The sequence below is a fragment of the Equus caballus genome, chromosome 12 (genome assembly GCF_041296265.1).
Source record: "Equus caballus isolate H_3958 breed thoroughbred chromosome 12, TB-T2T, whole genome shotgun sequence".
Classification (NCBI taxonomy): Eukaryota; Metazoa; Chordata; class Mammalia; order Perissodactyla; family Equidae; genus Equus; species Equus caballus.
Window position 1 is genome coordinate 42,251,383 of NC_091695.1, and position 20,394 is coordinate 42,271,776.

Genomic DNA, 20,394 nt, shown 5'->3' on the forward strand with positions numbered 1-20,394 from the left:
ATTTTTTTTCCCAACCATTTAAAAATGGAAAAAAAAAAAAAACAGTTCATAGGCCATATGAAAACGGGCACTGGGCTATGTTCGGCCCACAGGACCCCTACCAAAGGATAATTAAACAAAATTGTTTCTCTTCCACCCCCGACCCCCCAGCCCATCATCAGTAATGTTTCAAGGAGCACATTGATAAAGTCTTTATCTCATTTTCATCCATTTAAACTCAGTGTCTCAGTTTGAACGCCAAGTCATTCCTTGTCTTCTTGAGCTCTTCACCTCGTGAACGTCTGCACTTTTTGGTTCAAATCACAAACCTGAGAATTATCCTCAACATCTCCACCCAAGCCTTCGCTCAGCGCATCGCAACATCAGCCACTTAAGATCTGCTGAGTCTGTCTTGTCAGCACGGTATAACAGGAGTTCTCAGCATAACTACTTGAGGACTGTTCTAATAGAAGCTAGGTGTAGGGCGAGCCCAGTCTGAAACGAGCCACAGCTAATTCTGAAGGCAATTCTGATGCAGGTCAGAGGATCAGGAGGCGATGTGCGACGTACTGTACGCACATTTAGTCCTCGCGGCCCCCCGGTGAAGCATGTACCCCAATTTTAGGAATGGGGGGAAACTGAGGCGCTGCCCAGGCAACGAGGCAATGGCAGGATGCCTGGAACACGCTTTCCGGCTCCACGGCCCGCGCTCAGTCCTCTGCATCTAGAGACATAATCCGCGGGCCCTTTGCCCGCAGCGGTGCAGGGGTGGGAGCCACGACCCGCCTTCCTTTTGGGAGGGCAGCGACCCAACCAGTGCCACAAAATCCTTCCACCTGAGATGCTGGGGGAACCCAGGGCTCTCCCAGAACCTCTTCGCTCGGGGAGGAAAGCTGCGGGAACTCTAGTGTCGAAGGACCCAGGGCTGCGGGGGGACGTTTCACCTGAAGGACTGCCTCGTTTCAACAACAACTTTATGGCTCCCGGAAGTGCCTCCTCCCGGTCCCCGTTCCAGCCTCACGCCCGTGGGCTGCAGTTGGAGCCATGGCGGCGGCAGCCGCTGGGCCCGGCCCGGGGTCTGGACCTGGGGACTCCCCGGAGGGGCCCGAGGCGGAGGCTCCGGAGCGTCGGCGGAAGGCGCACGGGATGCTGAAGCTTTACTACGGCCTCTCCGAGGGGGAGGCGGCGGGGCGCCCCGCGGGGCCCGACCCCCTGGACCCCACAGATCTCAACGGGGCGCACTTCGACCCGGAAGTGTATCTGGACAAGGTGTGTTTACGGGGGGTGGGGGTGGGGGGACCAGGACCCAGATATATTGCACTCCCACATCATCCCTCCGACTTTGTTGCAGGGGTGAGGGAAGCAGGGGTTCATAAAGACGACCCTCGGCCAGGACGACCCTAGGCCAGGCAGCCGGGGCAGGGCTGGCTCGAAGAGGGCGTGGGCAGATTTGGACTGGCCTAGGGTGGTGCGGAGACGGAGGCTCCAGGGTGATGTTCTGATAGGCCCGGGAGAGGGGGCGTGGCCCAGGCGCTGACAGGCGCAGGTCCCAGCCTTGGCTGAGTCTGAGGATTTCAAATGCCGACAAACCCCAAATAGGGTCGAACCCTGCGCTGTGTCGCTTATAGGCTCCATGTCTGGGATTCCTGACAGGGATGGGGTCGGGATTTCTTTGCACCGAAAGCCTACCCGTTAGGGGCAAGGCTGGGAGACATGAGTGCCCCCTGACCTGAACGCTACCCACCCAATTTCCTCCAGCTGCGTAGAGAGTGCCCCCTGGCCCAGCTGATGGACAGTGAGACGGACATGGTGCGGCAGATCCGGGCTCTAGACAGCGACATGCAGACCCTGGTTTATGAGAACTACAACAAGTTCATCTCAGCCACAGGTGATTCCCACTGGGACACAGCCCTCACAGTTCCATGTCCCCCAGCTCCTCCTCCTGTGCTGGGGAGACCAGCAGGGGCTTTAGAGGGAGGAGACCCAGGTTCCTGCCCTGCCTGACAATAATCCACTCTCCCCTCTCTCTCAGGACTTTTGTGGTCAGACACCTAGAGAGGTAATAGCTGCTCAGAGAGTTGTTTTGAGGATCAAAGGGGAGAAAGGACAGAACGAAATTTTAAAATGAAGTGACTTTGTCTGAAGCACTTAGAATCCCGGACACTAAGGATGTGTGGGATGCTGAAGCTTTACGGCTCAGTAAGGGTTAGTTTCTCTCATTAGTGGTCCATTTCTTCTCTGGTCCAGGTCTTTCTTGAGGATGGACTTGTCTCTCTCTCTCTCTCTTTCATTCTCTCTTTTCAGTTAAGCAAAGAGACAGAAAATTTATGACATTAAGATCACGTAAAGGTTTTTTTTTCTTTCTGTCCCTTTAATTCTCTATTCAAGACAGTGCTAGATGATGTCCAGCTGTCATCCACTAGCTTCAGACTTGTGTTGGTGAAATGCACTACTCAGACTTTTGTAACAGTTTTGGACTCACGTGTTCTTAGTCCTGCAGGCAAATCCCAAGGGTCTACTTGCAGTCCATGGGAATGTTCTGAGAATGCACCATGGGGTGCATTCTGATGTCTCTTACTTTGCTGGTGTCACAATGGGGGTGGGTGTAGTAACACGTAGTTATTGTTCTTTTATCTGATTTGAAGCGGGTTCAGTGAGTAGGTGCCTTTCTCTTGCTAACACCAGCACAGAACAAGAAGTCATTTCTGTGCGGAGAAATTTCTCACAGGAATTTTGCAAATATTACATTTTCCATTCCTTAGAACATATACATATAATGTTTTGACACAGCTCTTGCTTACTAGGATTGGTTTATTTTGTCTTTTTCCTAAAAAAGAGAGAGAAAATTATAAAGTGGTTGTTGGAGTCAGGGATTCTAAATGTATAAAGACTGTAAAGTCTTGGGGCCGGCCCGGTGGCACAGCAGTTAAGTTGGCACGTTCCGCTTCAGCGGCCTGGGGTTCCCCGGTTCGGATCCCCGTGTGGACATGGCACCATTCAGCAAGCCATGCTGTGGTAGGCATCCCACATATAAAGTAGAGGAAAATGGGCATGGATGTTAGCTCAGGGCCAGTCTTCCTCAGAAAAAGGAGGAGGATTGGCAGCAGATGTTAGCTCAGTGTTAATCTTCCTCAAAAATAAATAAATAAATAAAATAAATAAAATAAAAAAGAAATGCCTACTTAGGTTGATGAAAAAAAAAAAAAGAGTATAAAGTCTTATGTTCATGGAATGCCTCTCCTTTTTTTGGTGGGGGAAGGAGGGCCAAGGGCTATTCTGCACATCGGTGGTATAGCAATGAACCAGCTGGATCAAGCTCCTGCCTGGGGCCCAAATTCTAGCTGAGGAGACAGACAATAGCTGAATACACAAATAAAAGTGGTAGTAGGTGCTATAAGAAAAAATAGAATAACGGCCAGCCCTGATGGCCTAGGGGTTAAAGTTTGATGTGTTCCATTTCAGTGGCCCGGGTTTGGTTCCCTGGTGTGGAACCACACCACTTGTCTGTCAGTAGCCATGCTGTGGCAGTGGCTCACATAGAACTAGAAGGATTTAAAACTAAAATATACAGTTATGTCCTAGGGCTTTGGGGAGAAAAAAAAGAGGGGAAGATTGGCAACAGATGTTAGCTCAGAGCAAATCTTTCCCAGCAAAAAAAAAAAAAAAATAGAGTAAGAGGAAAAGAGTAATGTGTGTGAGAGGGTCTGCCTTTGCCAGGATAAATATGAGAAGGCCCCTCTGAAGTGACGACATTGGAGCATGACCTTGATGAGAAAGACGCAGCCTTGGGGAGAGGCCGGGTGGGGGAACAGCGGGGGCAGAGGCTCTGGAGAGGGGGCATGTCTGGTGTATTCAAAGTGCAGGAGGGAGTTGGGGGTGTGGAAGAAGAGGGAGTTAGGCGATTACTTCTCCCCTTATTTCTTACTTTGTTTTTGTCTTTTCCCTCTGGAAAGATTAGGTTAGCTAACATTGTATATATTTTATTTTTTATCCTTTTTTTCAGTGACCCTGACCTTTGATTTCTTTGTTCTCCCATTTGAAAAATGTGTTCATTTCTGCTTTTAGCTTTATTAATTCCTTCTCTCTGTTTTCCTTTGATTTCTTTTGTAGTGCTTTTTCCAAATTGTTGACTTGAATGTCTGTTCTGATTTGTTAACATAGGAATTTGAGACCGATTTCCTCTGACCATTGCTGTAGCTATATCCTGTCAGTTCTGATCTGGTGTTTTCCTTGTTGACATCCATTACAGAGGCTGACATTTCAGTTTTGATTTCCTTTTTGACCCAATATTGATTAAGAATGAGGGTTTTTTCCTCCAAATAATGGGGTCTCTTTGTTTCCTAGTTTTGTTGTTAATTTCCAGTTTCATTGCATTGTGACCAGAGAATGCTGTCTGTACCATTTCTTTTCTTTTGTAAATGTATTGAGATTTTCTTTATGACCTAATACATGGCAAGGTTTTGGTGTACTCTATGGAATCTTGACAGCAATTCAATATAAATCAAGTAGGTCTGTCATATTAATTATGTTATTTGGGTCTTCTGTAGCTCTGTTTGGTTTTCGTCCACTTGCTCTGTAATGCAGTGAGAGATGAATGAAAGTCTCTTACGATAGATGTGTTTCTGCTTCCTCCTCCTTGCTTTCCTTTGTGAATACTGATGGTGAGTTCAGGAGTGGGATTAGGCAAGTTAGTTGGGAAGTGTTGGCTGTGGTTGGACACAACTTGCCAGTGGACTGAATGTGGGGTGGCAGAAAGATAAGAATCACAGATGACTCTTGGGAAATGGCCAGGAGCCAAGATGGCCAAGATTAGCAGAGGAACAGGTTTGGGGAAAGTCAGGATTTCTGTTTTGGACCTGTCACACTTGAGCTGCCTGTTAGTATCCACATCCAGGTGTTAAGTAGGTCGGTAGGCAGGGCCCTGTCAGGACTGGAGGCAGAAATGTCCTAGTCACCACAGCCATGAGACTGCATGAGCCCCGCCCAGGGCCACAAGAGGGAGAGCGGATGGCACGGGTCTGTCAGTTCACTGCGGATTTGGGGGCATTGCACTCTGCTTGTATTTCCTCTGTGAAGCGTGAACCAGGATCGCCAGTTGAGAGTTGGGAGCCCATAGTGGAGTTTTGAGGACTGAGGAGAAATGTTATTTTGGAAAATGGGAAAGCAGGCCCACTAAAGGGCTTGGAAGAGCAACTAGGCAGTGCGGAGTGCCGCTGAGGGACTTGCCGTCCTAAATGAAAGGGCGCCAGCTGGTGTGGCCTTGTGGCCCAGTTTCAGCTGCTCAGGTGTGTGGCGTAGGTGGCTAGTAGCACTTAACCTGTGGTAGGGTTTCCCTGACAACTAGTGGAGGGAAGGGATGAGAGACACAGGGGGTTTGTAAATGGGTCATGGTCTGGTGGAGGACCACAGATTTAAGACGAGTGAGGCGGGAAGGCTGCCAGGAGGGGTGTTAGGAGTAGAGACGAAATGCTAGGGCCAGTGGGTCTGGAGTTCCTGAAGAGGCCAGAGGATGGTTAGAGTGGTCGACAGGGTGAGTGATGGGAGTCACAGCAGGTGGCGAGGCGTGAAGCTGACACTTTGGAGTAGGCAGCTCTTGCTGAGGGAAGGAGGGGGCGGCACCGAGGAGGCAGAGGCAAGAATGGATGGAATTGAGGTCCGCGAACGGAGTCAAGAATGTCGGAAGGCTCATCCCCGTGGACGTTGATGTCCACAAGGAGGTGACAGTGATAGGAACTGAGCGGCGTGGCAAAGAGGACAGGAGGGATCACAACCAGAGACATGTAGTTTGGTGACATGGTCTTCCAAAAAGCTGGGGTCTTGAAGAGAGGAGCAGTGGAAACTATCGAGAACTGTTAAGGGGCCAGGCTGTGAGGCACCATGGGTGTGGAAGGAAGAACAGCTTCCTTAGGCAGCTTTCTGTCAGGACGAAAGGAAAGGATGGACCATGTTCCAGAAGGTGGGGTGAAAGGGTTCCGGAGGTTTGGGAAGGAGACAAAGGTGAACAAGTATTTATTGCCTCCCCAGTGTGCTGGGCAGGATACCCCTGGGAAGGAGCAGACAGGCCCCTGCTCAGTGCCCTGAGCTCTCCTTTGCATCTGGGCGTGTTCTGAGAGCAAAGACCGTGCCCCCGTGGCTGTCCGCACCCAGCCAGAACCAGGGGCACACAAGGAGTGTTCAGAAGACGTCTGCTGCCCTGACATAACGACGCCCCATTGACTGTGACCCAGCACTAATTCAGCCTGTCGCAGTCATCCTCACTGCGACCCTCGAGGAGCGGGCTCCGGCGCATTTGGGAAGGGGCTGCGGGTGTGAGAGCGTTGGGACCAGGTCTCAAGCTGAGTGCTGCGCCTGCGTCCTCATCATCTCCTTGTCCCTCTCCCAGACACCATCCGGAAGATGAAGAACGACTTCCGGAAGATGGAGGACGAGATGGACCGGCTGGCCACCAATATGGCCGTGATCACGGACTTCAGTGCGCGCATCAGCGCCACCCTGCAGGACCGCCACGAGCGCATCACCAAGCTGGCAGGTGGGCCCCGCCGCAGAGCGGGTGCTAAAGTCAGCCACCCTCAGGGCTTTGGGGCTAACACCACCTCCCCTGTCCCCCAGGGGTCCACGCCCTGCTGCGGAAGCTGCAGTTCCTTTTCGAGCTGCCCTCGCGCCTCACCAAGTGCGTGGAGCTGGGCGCCTACGGGCAGGCGGTGCGCTACCAGGGCCGGGCGCGGGCCGTGCTGCAGCAGTACCAGCACCTGCCCTCGTTCCGCGCCATCCAGGACGACTGCCAGGTCATCACGGCTCGCCTGGCCCAGCAGCTGCGGCAGCGCTTCAGGTGCGGCTCGGGGGCCCGCATCCCACCCACGCCGGGCTGCTGGGTCTGCCCAGCGCTTTCCCGTCTCCCCACCCCACCCCCTCGCCCCCGTGTTCTGTCTTCCTGCCCTTCACCGCCGTCTCGCTCGCCCCAGGGAGGGCGGCTCGGGCGCCCCGGAGCAGGCGGAGTGCGTGGAGCTGCTGCTGGCCCTGGGCGAGCCGGCGGAGGAGCTGTGCGAGGAGTTCCTGGCGCACGCCCGCGGGCGCCTGGAGGAGGAGCTGAGAAGCCTGGAGGCGGAGCTGGGGCCCTCCCCTCCGGCTCCCGACGTGTTAGAGTTCACCGACCGCGGCGGCAGCGGCTTCGTCGGCGGCCTCTGCCAGGTGGCGGCCGCCTACCAGGAGCTGTTTGCGGCGCAGGGCCCGGCCGGGGCCGAGAGGCTGGCAGCCTTTGCCCGAGAGCTGGGCGGCCGCTACTTTGCGCTGGTGGAGCGGCGGCTGGCGCAGGAGCAGGGTGGCGGTGACAACTCGCTGCTGGTGCGGGCGCTGGACCGCTTCCACCGGCGCCTGCGCGCGCCTGGGGCGCTGCTGGCCGCTGCAGGTCTCGCTGAGGCTGCCACGGAGATCGTGGAGCGAGTGGCCCGCGAACGCCTGGGCCACCACCTGCAGGGCCTGCGGGCCGCTTTCCTGGGCTGCCTGACTGATGTGCGCCAGGCGCTGGCAGCCCCTCGCCTGGCTGGGAAGGAAGGCCCCGGCCTGGCCGAGTTGCTGGCCAATGTAGCCAGCTCCATCCTGAGCCACATCAAGGCCTCGCTGGCCGCTGTGCACCTCTTCACCGCCAAGGAGGTGTCTTTCTCCAACAAACCCTACTTCCGGGTACGGCCTGACTCTGGGCATTCGTTTTTTTTCTTTTTCTGGTCGTTGTCAGCTCCCAGGGCATGCAGTCCTAGCCCCGGGCACTTTGGATGTGGGTTCAGGCTGTGTCACAAGGAAGGCTGGCTCAGCCTGGAGGGTGGGGAAGGCTCTGAGGGCATCTGCAGGCAGGGTCCCCATTGCTGGCTTTGCCCCGACTCCCTCCTCCAAGCAGAGGAGCTGCGCTAGGGTACTGGAATGTAGGATGAACTTGTCCGTTGGAGAGGGGCCAGGGCATTTCGGGTCCCAGCAGAAGGTCACTGGCAGACCTTGCCTGACAGAGGGGACCTGCTGTGTATCTCGGCCCCTCCTCCTAACAGGGCGAGTTCTGCAGCCAGGGTGTCCGCGAAGGCCTCATCGTGGGCTTCATCCGCTCCATGTGCCAGACGGCTCAGAGCTTCTGTGACAGCCCTGGGGAGAAGGGGGGTGCCACGCCACCTGCCCTGCTCCTGCTGCTGTCCCGCCTCTGCCTGGACTACGAGACGGCCACCATCTCCTACGTCCTCACCCTCACTGATGAGCAGTTTCTGGTGCAGGTGAACCGCCAGCTCGTAGCAGGGTAGGGGATGGCGGTGCTGGGAACGCAGGAGGCTGGCCAGTGTCCACACGGGCAGAGCGGGGCCAGCTGCCTGTGCCCAACCCAACCTCCCACTTGCCCAGCCTGTGCCCAGTGGTTGGCAGTGGCCCCTGAGCTGCCCCCAGTACCCACTGCCTCTCTGACACGTGTGTCCCCTGCTCAGGACCAGTCTCCAGTGACACCCGTGAGCACACTGTGTGCGGAGGCCAGGGAGACGGCGCGACGACTGCTGACACACTACGTGAAGGTGCAGGGCCTGGTCATATCGCAGATGCTGCGGAAGAGTGTGGAGACCCGGGACTGGCTCAGTACCCTGGAGCCCCGGAACGTGCGTGCTGTCATGAAGCGGGTGGTGGAGGACACGACGGCTATTGATGTACAGGTGCTGCCCCAGGCTGGCCAGGGGGCCCCAAGTGGGCTGGCGGGGCTGGGGGAACAACCCTCTGAGGACCTAGACGGCAGCGGCCAGGCAGTGCCTGCATCTATGGCCTTGTTCCTCCCCAGCCCTGGATTGTGGCGTTGTCGCCCCCGTTTCACCTGTAAGGAAGCTGAGGCCCAGAGTCACCCAGGAAACCAGGGCAGGGTGGGTGCTGAAGATCGGGCCTCACTACCAACTCTTACGGCCCCCTTTGCCCCACTTGACTGGTTCTATAAGTAGTGACTGGGTACCACCGAGGTATCAGGCCACGGCTACCCTGTGAGTCTGGTAACAAATGTGATTCTTGTAACAAATGAGTTTGTAACTTAGGGCATCCTTGGCCCTCGCCCAGGGCTCCCAGTGGGCTGGAGGATCCCCATGCTGTGGCCTCCTTGCAGTGCCTGCTTCCACCACCAGGTGGGGCTCCTGTATGAAGAGGGTGTTCGCAAGGCCCAGAGCAGCGACTCGAGCAAGAGGACCTTCTCCGTGTACAGCAGCTCTCGGCAGCAGGGCCGCTATGCACCCAGCTATACGCCCAGGTCTGGCTGGTCAGGGTAGCTCCAGGAGGAGTGGACAGAGGAGGATGGGGGTGCAGGGCAGGCTCTGATGGCTGGTATCCCCCAATCCAGTGCCCCAATGGACACCAACCTCTTGAGCAACATCCAGAAGCTGTTCTCTGAACGGATTGACGTGTTCAGCCCTGTGGAGTTCAACAAGGTCCGAAGCCCGCAGTGACCTTGCCTTCCAAGGGCCCTTGGGAAGGCTGGCTGAAGCAGCCCCACACTGCTCCAGGCAGCTCTAGGACTCTGCACCCCCAGTCTCTAGCACTGAGGGCCATGTCTGGGCGTGAGTGGTTGCCCAGAGCCCCACATCACCAGCCATGGCCCTCTGCCCCGACCTTGGTGTCTGGGTGCTGATGTAGTGTGCCTCGTTGGCTCTTGTCCTTGTCCCCACAGTAGTCCTGGGTCCTCCCCCAGGGATTTCTATTGACCCCACCCCAGCGCATCCTCAGGGACCTGTTGTTCTCCCCCTGACTTAGTAAGCCTGCCCCCTCCCCATGTCAGTGCTGGGCCCTCCCTATCTGCTCCCCTCCACATGATGCTGCTGACATCGTGTCTCTCCCTCCCTCTTACGTGGGTCCTGGGACTTCCCACCACATCACAGCTACTGGCATCTTATTGTCTCCCGGCCCCTGCCCGGACCGTGGGTGCCCTCCCTCAGGGATGCAGTCCCCTTGCCCACCGGCTGCTGTCGCAGAGCTGCATCCGTGTGTCCCTGCCTGCAGGTGTCAGTGCTGACCGGCATCATCAAGATCAGCCTGAAGACGCTGCTGGAGTGCGTGCGGCTGCGCACCTTTGGGCGCTTCGGGCTGCAGCAGGTGCAGGTGGACTGCCACTTCCTGCAGCTCTACCTGTGGCGCTTCGTGGCTGACGAGGAGCTCGTGCACCTGCTCCTGGACGAAGTGGTGGCCTCAGCTGCCCTGCGCTGCCCGGACCCAGTGCCCATGGAACCCAGTGTCGTCGAGGTCATCTGCGAGCGCGGCTAGGCCCGGCTGCTGCCGCGTATGGCTGCCGTGCACGGGCTGTCTTGCACGGGCTTGCCCGGTTGCCCCAACCCACTCATTCCCGGTCTCCTGCCCCGGCAGCCCTTCCCCTTGGGCCTCAAGTCCCGCCCAATAAAGACGTGTTGTCCCCTCCTCCCTGTCGCTTGCGGGGACGGGACTTGCGGGAGGCGGGGTTGTGAGGAAGCAGCTACTGACGCGCGGCCTCGGAGCCGCCCGCGTCGGCCTCGCCCCCGAGAGCCGATTGGCTGATCTGCTGGGCCCAGGATGGCCCGGGGGCGGGGCCGTTTAAAGATCCTGGGACAGGGGTGGTCGCTGTCCGAGCTCAGTGCCGAGACAGGTGCAGACGCGGCTCGGTCGGATCCTCCGCGTCACCGAGCCCATCTCCTGGGGGTTGGGGTGGGCTGTGTTTTCTTGACGGGCTTTTGTGAGCTCCCAACTCCCAGCGGAGCGAAGACCATGGCTTCTCCTCAGGGTTCCCTGGAATTCGGGGGACCTCTGGGTAATGGGGCAGAGGTGGGGGGAACCTGGGGCCAGAGCTCAGCGAGGGAGAACGGGGGAGTGAGCCACGAACGCGGATGGGGGCAGGATGTAAGGATGGAAGGCTTTGAGGGGTATCCGGAGGTCTGCGGGCGACTGCATGGAGAGGGAGCTTAGGAGGGGCCAGTTCTGGGAACGGCGGGGCAGGGGATTTGTCGGGACCGGACAGAGTACGGAAAGCGAGAGGGTCTTCGAGGGGACCTGGGGGCGAGGACCAAGGTGGAAGTCAGGGCAGGGGCTGAGAGCTGAGAACGGGATATGGAAGAGGACGATGGGAACGAACGCGGAGGGGGCCACGGAGACAGGGCGCCTACCGGGATTGGGGGAGAATTGGGGAGCGGACGCCCGACGCCGTCGCCACCCTTCCCCAGGCGCTGCGGCGCTGATGCTGGTGCTCCCTGCCACCATGTTCCACCTGCTGCTGGTGGCCCGCTCGGGCCCAGCGCGCCTCCTGGGCCCACCCCCCTACCTGCCCGGCCCCGAGGCGCTGTGGAGCCCGCGGGCGCTGCAGCTCGTGCTCGCCTGGCTCGGCCTGCAGGCGGCGCTCTACCTACTGCCGGCGCGCAAGGTGCGGACTCGGCTCGCGGCCGCGCGGGGGAGGCGGGCGGAGGGAGGGCTCGGCGAGATGAAGGCACTCTCAACCCTTATCGGAGCCCCTTTGTGCCCGCAGGTGGCCGAGGGGCAGGAGTTGAAGAACAAGAGTCGCCTGCGCTACCCTATTAACGGTGCCTGGGAGATGGGGGGGAGCTTCAGACCTAGTGGGATTAGCCCCGGACCCCAAGCTCTTTTCTGCCCAGGACAGACGTGGGGGGTCTCACTGTCCCTCTCTACGCCCCTGTCCCTCCACCCTCCCCTCCCGTGCCCCACAGCATTTGCTGCTACTCTGTGCACCAGAGCAGTGGCTGGGGTGGCCTTCTGACAGCCGAGGTGTCAGCCTTAGGGCTTGGGGCGGGGTCTGTGACCTCCCTGGGCTTTGGTCTGTGTGTGCGTTGGGGGGAGCAGGGGTGGAGGGGCGCAGCTCCCAGGACTCACTGGGTACTTTGGTTCAGGCTTCCAGGCCCTGGTGGTGACAACCCTGTTGGTGGGCCTGGGGGTGTCGGCTGGGCTGCCCCTGGACGCGCTCCCGGAAATGCTCCTGCCCTTGGCGTTTGCGGCCACCCTCACCGCCTTCGTCTTCAGCCTCCTTCTCTATCTGAAGGCTCTGGTAGCCCCTGCCTCCGCCCTGGCACCTGGGGGCAACTCAGGTGAGAGGGGTCCCAGTTGGGTGCGGAGGGAGGCAGATGGGGTGCTAGCTGGCACCTTCACCCTCCCTTATTCTCCAGGCAACCCCATTTACGACTTTTTCCTGGGACGGGAGCTCAACCCGCGCATCTCTTCCTTTGATTTCAAATATTTCTGCGAACTTCGGCCTGGCCTCATGGCCTGGGTATGCTGAGCATGGCTAAGTGGGCCTGGCGCCAGGAGGAGGGGTGGCATGGCTGAGCAGGGGTTGGGCAGAGCAGGGCCAATATGTGCGGTCATAAATCATTATTCGTTCATTCCACAAATACTTATTGAGTCCACCCTGTGTGCTGGGCACTGCTCTAGGTACTGGGAGACAAAAGAGAAAAAAGTTACAGGAAAGAAAAAGTCTCTGTCCTTATGGAGCCTACATTCTAGTGAGAAAGACAAAACATTAGTAAAATATATATAACATGTCGGGGGAGGCTAAGCGCTATGGAGAAAAACAAGGCAGAGACGGAGTTAGAAGAGCAGGTACGACGTTAAGCAGAGCAGTCAAGCGTAAAGTCTGTTTTGAGCGGAAAGATGGTGATCCGATGATCCTTGCTGGTCAGAGCGGTGCAGAACCTAGAAGTGATCACTGGGTTTAGCAACCTGTCCATCAGTGGTGGACTTGAGGACCTGCCAACTGTGTTTTTGGTTGTAATCACCCGTGCTGGACTGTGGTCAAGATTTCCCAAAGGGTCTCTTGGGCACGATCGCTCACATCACCCTGGAACTACCTCATCCAGGGACAGGAGGAGTGCCAAATGCCCCCCTTGGGTCTGGATCTGGCCTCCGAGGTTATTTCCTCCCGTGTGAAGTGGGATAAAGAGCGAGCGCCCTCTAAGACTGTGAGGATCAGGAGTGGTCACCGGAATGACAGCCCGGTGCTCCCAGATGGGGGTGCTCAGGGTAGGCTAGCTGCCCGCTGACCCTCACAAGCTCTTACTGTGTGCCAGACCTGTGCTTAGTGCTTCACACACATTGTGTCATGAGCGCTTGGCTCCAGGAGACGGGTCCACGATTCTCTCCATTTTGCCCATGGGGTGGGGAAAGTAGGCTTTAGAGAGGGGAAGCAACTTGCCCCAGTGGCTAAGCTGAGATTCAAAACCAGGTCTGTTCTAACTCTCAAGGCTGAAGCGTCCGCCTGCCCCCTATGCTGCTCTCCCAAAGGGAGCACTACAGGACAAGCTTGAGAAAACAGGCTGGGAGTGCCTCTGGAGGGGTCCCCTGCAGCCTCTCTGCCCCTGGGCCCCGGGGCTGGATCCTTTCAACAAAGGGCTGGAGAGTTAGTGACTGACAGCTCAGAGAAGGGGAGAGGCTGGCCACTGTGCCACCTCTGTGGAGACAGACTGGGGACAGACTGCTCTGTCTCCCCCATCCCCCCAGGTCCTCATCAACCTGGCCCTGCTCCTGAAGGAAGCAGAACTTCGGGGAAGTCCGTCACTGGCCATGTGGCTGGTCAATGGCTTCCAGCTCCTCTACGTGGCTGATGCCCTCTGGCATGAGGTGAGGCTAGACTGGGCAAGGGAGACAGGGGCGAGTGTCTGAGGACCTCGAGGGGACTAAGCCAGTGGGTCCTGTCCCTGCAGGAGGCTGTCCTCACCACCATGGACATCACACACGACGGGTTTGGCTTCATGCTGGCCTTTGGGGACCTAGCCTGGGTACCCTTCACCTACAGCCTTCAGGCCCAGTTCCTGCTGTACCACCCGCAGCCGCTGGGGTTGCCGATGGCCTCAGTCATCTGCCTCATCAATGGTCAGTCAGGAAGGGGCGGCGGGCTGGGTCAGCACCCTCCTTCCCCCTTTCACTCGTTCACTGTTGACTCAGCACCATCAGGTGGGTACTAAGCCTCAGGTGCTTCTCTAAAGCAGGGGCTGCTGGGTCCTGGCTCTCCAGGCACAGAGTCTGGGCCAGGGGCGGACGGTCAGGGTTGGGCAGAAGGCTGTGACCCTCAACCCTGACCGTGGGCTCATGCTTCCCCCAGCTATTGGCTACTACGTCTTCCGTGGAGCCAACTCCCAGAAAAACACCTTCCGAAAGAATCCTTCTGACCCCAGAGTGGCTGGTGAGCTGGGTTTCTAGGGTGCTCTGAGTGAGGTGGGGCAGCTGGGCTTCCTGGGGGTCCCCCATCCCACTACCTGTCTCTCCCCAGACCTTGAAACCATACCTACAGCTACGGGGCGACAGCTGCTGGTGTCTGGGTGGTGGGGAATGGTCCGCCATCCCAACTACCTTGGAGACCTCATCATGGCTCTGGCCTGGTCCTTGCCCTGCGGTGAGTGGCTTGGGAGGGCACAAGGCGGGGGCCACACGTAAGGGACACAAGTGGAGTGGTGACACAGGATGCGTAGTCTGGGTGTAGAATGGAGAACAGGGATGCGCCCTAGTGGAGGAGGAGTCAGGGAGCTGGGGATGGATACAGCACGTGGCAGGGCCGGACCTCCACGCCCACCCAGCACTGCCAGCACCTTGCTGCAGACCCTGGACGTTTCACCACTGAGCCCTGATGCCCCTGTGAGCCTTTAGGCGTGGAAATCTTTGTGAACTGAGGGGCTGGCTGAGCGGTCATGGAGCCTCCCTCTCCCCACAGGGGTGTCCCACCTGCTGCCCTACTTCTACCTCCTCTATTTCACTGCGCTGCTGGTGCACCGTGAGGCCCGGGATGAGCAGCAGTGCCTGCAGAAGTACGGCCTGGCCTGGCGGGAATACTGCAAGCGCGTGCCTTACCGAATCCTGCCCTATGTCTACTGAAGCAGCTCCACCCAGCCCAGGTCGGGCACGTGCCCGTCCATCCACCAGCACACCCAGCACCAGGAGCCTGGACGCACCTGGGACTCAAGGACCTGCACCCTACCCTGCCTTGAACTCCACCAGGCAGGGATGAACAGCCTCAGAGAGGGAGTTAGGAGCAAGGAGAAACCGGTGCCTAATTGTGGAGTGGAGGGGATGCTCTTCCTCCTCGGATAAACATCTGGAACCCTTGGTGCCACTTCTCTCCCTCTCTGGGGCCAGGATGTTTAAAAGGTGGCTGGGTCAGCCCTGATCAGGGAGAAGCTGAAAGGTGGCTGTGGCTGAGTCTAGGGGTGGGTGGGACAACAGCTATCACTCAGAAAAGGGCACTGCCGACAGGGCAGACCAGTCACAGCTTTATTAATGACAAAGGGTCCCCTGTTCAGCCAGGGAGCTCCTCAATGAGAGTCCTCGGGGCAGGTGGCAGGGGGCCTCCCCAAAGCTGCTCCAGCTCCCCAGTGAGGGCAGCCACTTCCTCGGCGGCCACGGCATGGGCTCGATGGGCCCTGGCGCAGTCTAGAGCCAGGGGCGTCAGGGCCACCTCATTTTCGTTGGTCCAAGCCAGCAGGAACTGGCACTTCTTCCGGGCCCGGTAGAGGCGATCTCGCTCTTCCGTAGCCACGGTTTGTTTCCGGGCCCGGCCGAGGGTCTGCGCGAGATGCCCTAATGCTGCCAGCGTGTAGCCTTTCTGGTTGGCCGGGCCCTCGCCCAGCAGGAGGCGGGCAACCTCGCGCATGGCACCCCGTGTGCCCAGGGGCCCAGGCGGATGCTCGCCTGCTTCCAGCACGTGCGCTGCGGCCTGCAGCGCTTCCTCGGCAGAGGCGAAGACTTGCTGGGCGCCCAGGGCCCCGGAGACGCCGAGCAGCGTGGCACAGAAGTCGGAGAGCAGCGCCTCGTCGCCGCCGTGATACAGGGCGAGAGTGTGCGCATAGGCGAACAGCACGTTGGGCAGCTGGAAGCGCACGAGCGGCGAGGCCCGGCCGCGGCTCAGGCTGGCCAGCGCGGGGATCTGGGTGGGCACGGCGGGCGCGCCGGCCCCCGGGGCGTCTCCGAGAACCGGCTCGGCGGCTGCGGGCTCAGCGGCGGCGGCATCCTTCCCGGGTTCCGGCGGCGTCCGGGCGGGGTCGGGCTCCGACCCCGGGGCCTCGCCGCCGGGGGCATCGTCCAGCTCCTCCAGAAGCCGCGGCGTTGCCCCGCGCGCCCACCACCACGGCCGCCACGGGGGCAGCAGCCGCCCGGCCTCGCCCCGGCTCAGCAGCCGCTCGAAGGCCGCCTTCTCGGCCGGGGTCAGCCGTTCCCAGAGTCCTGAGAGGCCGCCGGGCGCCGGGCCAGGCCTGAGGCCTGCGTCCTCGGGCGCGTCCTCGGTCTCGCGTTGCTGACGCAGCCGGCGGAGGGCGCTGGCCAGGCGGCTGGGCGAGGCGCTGCGGCCGCGGAGCTCGCCCAGCACCTGGTCTCGGTAGAAGTCTTCGGCGCAGGCGCCGTGCGCCCGGTAGCAGCGCAGCGAGCAGTAGGGCACGTTACAGCGCGGGCAAGTGTAGCGCGCCGGCTGGGCCTCCCCGGCCGGGCAGAAGGCACACGGCCCGGCCGGCTCCATGGCAACTGGCGCCGCAGGCCTCCAGCGAACGCGCACGGGCTCCCGCCCGGCACTTCCGGCGCTTCTCGGTTACTTCCGCCTCTCTGCGCGGCCGACGGAGCGCTTACGCAAACCGCCCCGAGGGCTCTCGGCCATTTCCGCCCGCACTCGGAGACCAGGCCCCACCCCTCGCTCCAGTAGAGCTCGGGCAGGCGCAGGAGCCGCTCGTGACGTAGGAGCCCCGCCCTGCGCGGTGCGAGAGGCTAGGCAGGCGGGTCCAGCCGGCGCTCCGCCGGGCCAGCTCGCCCCCTCGTGGTTGCCCTTTGGGCACTACAGAGAGGTGCGGCAGAAAAGGATCATTGCTAAGCACCTAGCCCGGGCCCCGCGCTGGGGAACACAGACTTTTGTAAAGGGGAGAGTGGAAGAAAAGGCCAGGACGAAGTACCTAGCCTAGACTGGGGGTGTGTGTCCGGGGCATTTCCTCTTTTCAGAAGACTGCAACATTTGACAAATATCTGAGCTGTTTGATTTCCTCCTCCAAACCTATGGTTAATCCCACTTCAAAGTGCAGACTCCGAACTAGGTGCCAAAAACATTGAGGAGCAAAAAGAGGTGGGTCCCTATCCTAATGGAGCTTACAGTTTGGGGTGGAGTAGGGGTGATGACCCACAAACTGTGCCAAGCGCTGTGAAGGCTGGAGCCATGGCAGCCCTGAAAGTGAGCTCTGGTTCTTTGGTCCCTCACCTCACTCACATGCAGCCCCACCTACACTCTGCTCTGCCTTCAAAATACCTTGTATTTCTCTCAATATGGATCGTGTATTTCCCTCCCAAGATCTGGATGGATTTGACCACCCTCGAGTCAGCTCATTTTTTGCAGCCCCACTACCGCTGGTGTTCTAGGCCACTTGCCCGTCAACTGGATGACACCACTTTAACCAGTTTCCTAACTTTCTTGCCAGCCCTCCAGAAAAAGCAGCCAGACAAAACAGTAGATCACAAGTCAGGTGACATCAGGCCCTTGCTTAAAACCCTCCCCCGCACTTGGACTCAAACCCCAAACTCCTCCCCACGTCTGACAGGACCCTGTAGGACCTGCCACACGCCTCTGCACAGTTTTCTGAGTTGGAACTCTGTCGTCATCTCACTGCTTGACTGGCTCCTCGTTTCAGGTCTCACACATCCCGTCTCCAGAGGCCTTCCCTAGGATGGTCTGTCTGTCCAACCCCCCTCCCTCTTTCATTACAGCACTTATTTTGAGGCTGTAACTAACACTTGTAACTAGTGTTCTCACTTTTGCCACAAGAATCTAAACTCCTTGAGGCCGGCCCCATGGCGCAGCGGTTAAGTTTGCACGTTCCGCTTCTCGGCAGCTTGGGGTTTGCTGCTTCAGATCCCGCGTGGGGGACATGGCGCCACTTGGTAAGCCATGCTGCCCAGGCATCCCACATATAAAGTAGAGGAAGATGGGCACGAATGTTAGCTCAGGGCCAGTCTTCCAAAGAAAACTAAACTCCTAGAAAGGAGGGGGCCGTATGTTTCTAAAAAAGATCCCTACAGAGGTGCTGACCTAAGCACTTTGCATCCTTCATTTAATTCTCATAGCAGGATTATGGCAGAAATTAAATAAGTAGTTAGTTCAAGTCAGCCAGCCAGCCAGCCAGCCAGCCAGTAAATAGAGCAAGGAGCCAAAGTCAAGGCAGCCCCAGTCCAGAGCCCAAGGTCTTTACCCCACAGCGTGCTGTATCCCAAGAACCAGCAGGTTCAAAGACCTTAGCAGAATGAACGAGTGGGTACTGCAGGTGCTGCTAGAAGGGAACCTTGAATCGGCCCCAGAACTCCACTTCCGGGAACACTGATTCAATCCAGTGACCAACCCCGGCTGTGATTAGGTTAACAGGGCCAGCCAGGTGCTCAGAGGTACCAAAAAGGTCACCAGTTCCAATGTAATCAGGCAATGCTCTCCAAAGCTGGGGCAGACCAGATCCCTGCCCTGGACCCCACTAAGCCTCAGCTGGTCCCAAGCTCAGGGAAAGCCCAGATTGGCGGTTTGCTGATACATCTTCTACTGGAACTCCTCCCTCCACTGCTGCCTTCATAAAACCTCCCACCACAATGCTTCCTGTTATGTTCTCTGCTCAAAAGAAGAGTAAGAACAAATAGGAGGATTTGGGGGAATTATCAAGTTATTTGGGATTGGAAGTTGCCTCAAATCTACCTCTGAAGGGCCAGCATCTGTGGTTACTGATTTTCCCGGGAAACCTTTTCTTATAATTTATCAACCTTCCGGCCCCTAAGGGCCTCTCCCTCTTCCTAACTTGACGCTGCCAAGAAACCAAAAGCAGGCCTCTCTAATGGACACACCACCAGCCCTAGAAACTGTATCTCTCTCTCTGCAAATGAAAACAAAACAATGAGATGACTGGGTTAAATGGCTTTATTAGCAAAAGCCAGGATTACAAAGGACTTAAGAGTTGGCATTGGGGCCCTTCTTCTTGCCAAAGGTGGGCACGACATTGACAAAGCGCCGGTTGTACTGCATCCGCCGCTTGGCCCGGCCTGTCTTCTTCTTCTTTTTCTCCTGCTTGGCCACCTGGGAAAACGGAGGGCTGGTCAGACCCTGGTTGACATCTTCCAAGCCTTCCCTCAGGCTCATCTCCAGGGAGGGGGAAGGCAGACACGGAAAGGGCCAAAGATCTTTCAAAGTCCAAATGCCATCACTAACGCTCTCACTTACCTTGGGAGTCTGACCTCTGACTTTCCCAGCACGGGCTAGGGAGCCATGGACTTTACCTGTGGTGGGAAAGGAGAAAGCAAGCAGTTAGGGAGCAAGAAGGGGCCAAGCGGGAAGAAGAACAAAGTCGGAGAAATTTAGCTTCTGACCAAGAATGTCTAGTTTGGTACATTCTGACGTTTCACTTCAGGATTTCCCAGTCCCTGATTTTAAACAAGAACTCAACAGCACCTCGGGGGTCTGGTCTGACCCCCTGATTTTAGTGAGAAAAGTGGGAAACAGACAAGGATCTAGTAAGTGACTGAAACAGAACTATATGCTGACTCAGTCTCCCGTGGACCTCTCCTGAGCTCATTTGGAGAGAGGTAAACAGAAGAACAGCCCTGGATTGAGGACACTGAACGCCACACCCCACACCCATATGTGCTTACAAGCAGTTCAAACGACACTCCTCCCCAACTTACCTCCAAGCATGCGGCCGGCTACTTCCAGAGTGGTCAGAGCCTCCACCCCACACTGGCCCAGAGTAGCCTCATCCTCCAGGGGCGTGCCTGCCAAGAGCACGACTTGATCTTCTGCAGCGATGCCCTCCAACGAGGCCACATGAGCCTACGGGGAAAAATGAGGCTCGTGAGCGTTCCCGCGGGGGCCGAAATGGAAGAACACGGGAGGATTGAGCCCAGCCCAAGGAGCACCACGCGGCCTTACCTTGATCTGGGCGACCGTCTCCTGGCCGGTCACCTCGAGGGTGTGTAGCTCCTGGGCGCGGACAAAGAGCTGCATGTCGGCGACTGAGGAAAGAAAGACTCGTGAAACACACACGCCGGCCGAGAGAAGGGCGGGGAACAGGTGGCGGGCTGGGCACGATCGCACCGGGACGTAGGTGGTCGCGGGGTCTCACGTGGGGAAGGCCGGGCCTGCGAGGCAGGTCGGGTGGGGACCGGAGCCCGGCCCACAGAGCAGCCCCTCTTCCTCTATCCTCCCCGCGCCCTCCGGCCTCGCGGTCAACCTGCTATTAAGCTCTCCGGATCCAACCGTGGCCCAAATCTTACCTGAATCGCTGCCACCGCAGCCGCTACCGCGAAGATGGAGTCGAGAAAGAGGAAGGAGCGAGGGCGCGCACGTCCTCACCTCCTGCTGCGTGCTACGTCACTACTGAGCGACCGCGAGGGCCTTGGCTTTTTGTAGCACGGCCGCTCTAGCTCCCCCTCCTTACGCTTCGCGCAGGCGTCATTTCT

The 20,394-nt window shown here is 58.2% G+C and overlaps 4 protein-coding genes across 5 annotated transcripts; 2 read left to right on the forward strand and 2 right to left on the reverse strand.

The window, feature by feature from the left end:
- Nucleotides 1-182: 182 nt before the first annotated feature.
- VPS51 (VPS51 subunit of GARP complex) lies at nt 183-10,386 on the forward strand. Of its 2 annotated transcripts, none has more exons than XM_070228875.1 (10): nt 183-1,248; nt 1,738-1,867; nt 6,362-6,508; nt 6,589-6,808; nt 6,942-7,659; nt 8,016-8,231; nt 8,436-8,654; nt 9,021-9,229; nt 9,320-9,407; nt 9,976-10,386. In XM_070228875.1, exons 1-10 carry the CDS (start codon nt 1,024-1,026, stop codon nt 10,234-10,236), a joined length of 2,433 nt encoding a protein of 810 aa, XP_070084976.1. In that variant the 5' UTR covers nt 183-1,023; the 3' UTR covers nt 10,237-10,386. The 2 variants fall into 2 exon arrangements, with proteins under 2 accessions (XP_070084976.1, XP_001916822.3); XM_001916787.6 differs by having other exon boundaries at nt 9,108-9,229.
- A 135-nt stretch (nt 10,387-10,521) lies between these two features.
- On the forward strand, nt 10,522-15,042 carry TM7SF2 (transmembrane 7 superfamily member 2). Its single transcript, XM_001490268.5, has 10 exons — nt 10,522-10,753; nt 11,163-11,359; nt 11,462-11,516; nt 11,841-12,035; nt 12,114-12,217; nt 13,444-13,563; nt 13,647-13,815; nt 14,045-14,125; nt 14,213-14,335; nt 14,651-15,042. Exons 1-10 carry the CDS (start codon nt 10,711-10,713, stop codon nt 14,809-14,811), a joined length of 1,248 nt encoding a protein of 415 aa, XP_001490318.3. The 5' UTR covers nt 10,522-10,710; the 3' UTR covers nt 14,812-15,042.
- A 151-nt stretch (nt 15,043-15,193) lies between these two features.
- On the reverse strand, nt 15,194-17,269 carry ZNHIT2 (zinc finger HIT-type containing 2). Its single transcript, XM_005615087.4, has one exon. It carries the CDS (start codon nt 16,442-16,444, stop codon nt 15,233-15,235), a length of 1,212 nt encoding a protein of 403 aa, XP_005615144.2. The 5' UTR covers nt 16,445-17,269; the 3' UTR covers nt 15,194-15,232.
- A 1,572-nt stretch (nt 17,270-18,841) lies between these two features.
- Nucleotides 18,842-20,311, reverse strand: FAU (FAU ubiquitin like and ribosomal protein S30 fusion). Its single transcript, NM_001163865.2, has 5 exons — nt 20,209-20,311; nt 19,865-19,947; nt 19,621-19,765; nt 19,160-19,215; nt 18,842-19,015 (listed from the first exon to the last, which is right to left on the reverse strand). Exons 2-5 carry the CDS (start codon nt 19,937-19,939, stop codon nt 18,890-18,892), a joined length of 402 nt encoding a protein of 133 aa, NP_001157337.2. The 5' UTR covers nt 19,940-19,947; nt 20,209-20,311; the 3' UTR covers nt 18,842-18,889.
- Nucleotides 20,312-20,394: the final 83 nt, after the last annotated feature.

Coding starts and splice junctions, on each gene's coding strand:
- ZNHIT2 (XM_005615087.4), bottom strand. CDS start 16,444: ATGGAGCCGGCCGGGCCGTGTGCCTTCTGCCCGGCCGGGGAGGCCCAG.
- TM7SF2 (XM_001490268.5), top strand. CDS start 10,711: ATGGCTTCTCCTCAGGGTTCCCTGGAATTCGGGGGACCTCTGG. Junction 10,754..11,162: donor GGAATTCGGGGGACCTCTGG/GTAATGGGGCAG, acceptor ACCCTTCCCCAG/GCGCTGCGGCGCTGATGCTG. Junction 14,126..14,212: donor TTCTGACCCCAGAGTGGCTG/GTGAGCTGGGTT, acceptor GTCTCTCCCCAG/ACCTTGAAACCATACCTACA.
- FAU (NM_001163865.2), bottom strand. CDS start 19,939: ATGCAGCTCTTTGTCCGCGCCCAGGAGCTACACACCCTCGAGGTGACC. Junction 19,766..19,864: donor AGACGGTCGCCCAGATCAAG/GTAAGGCCGCGT, acceptor TTTTCCCCGTAG/GCTCATGTGGCCTCGTTGGA. Junction 19,016..19,159: donor TCAGAGGTCAGACTCCCAAG/GTAAGTGAGAGC, acceptor CCGTTTTCCCAG/GTGGCCAAGCAGGAGAAAAA.
- VPS51 (XM_070228875.1), top strand. CDS start 1,024: ATGGCGGCGGCAGCCGCTGGGCCCGGCCCGGGGTCTGGACCTGGGGAC. Junction 1,868..6,361: donor CAAGTTCATCTCAGCCACAG/GTGATTCCCACT, acceptor TCCCTCTCCCAG/ACACCATCCGGAAGATGAAG. Junction 9,230..9,319: donor GCACCCAGCTATACGCCCAG/GTCTGGCTGGTC, acceptor CCCCCAATCCAG/TGCCCCAATGGACACCAACC.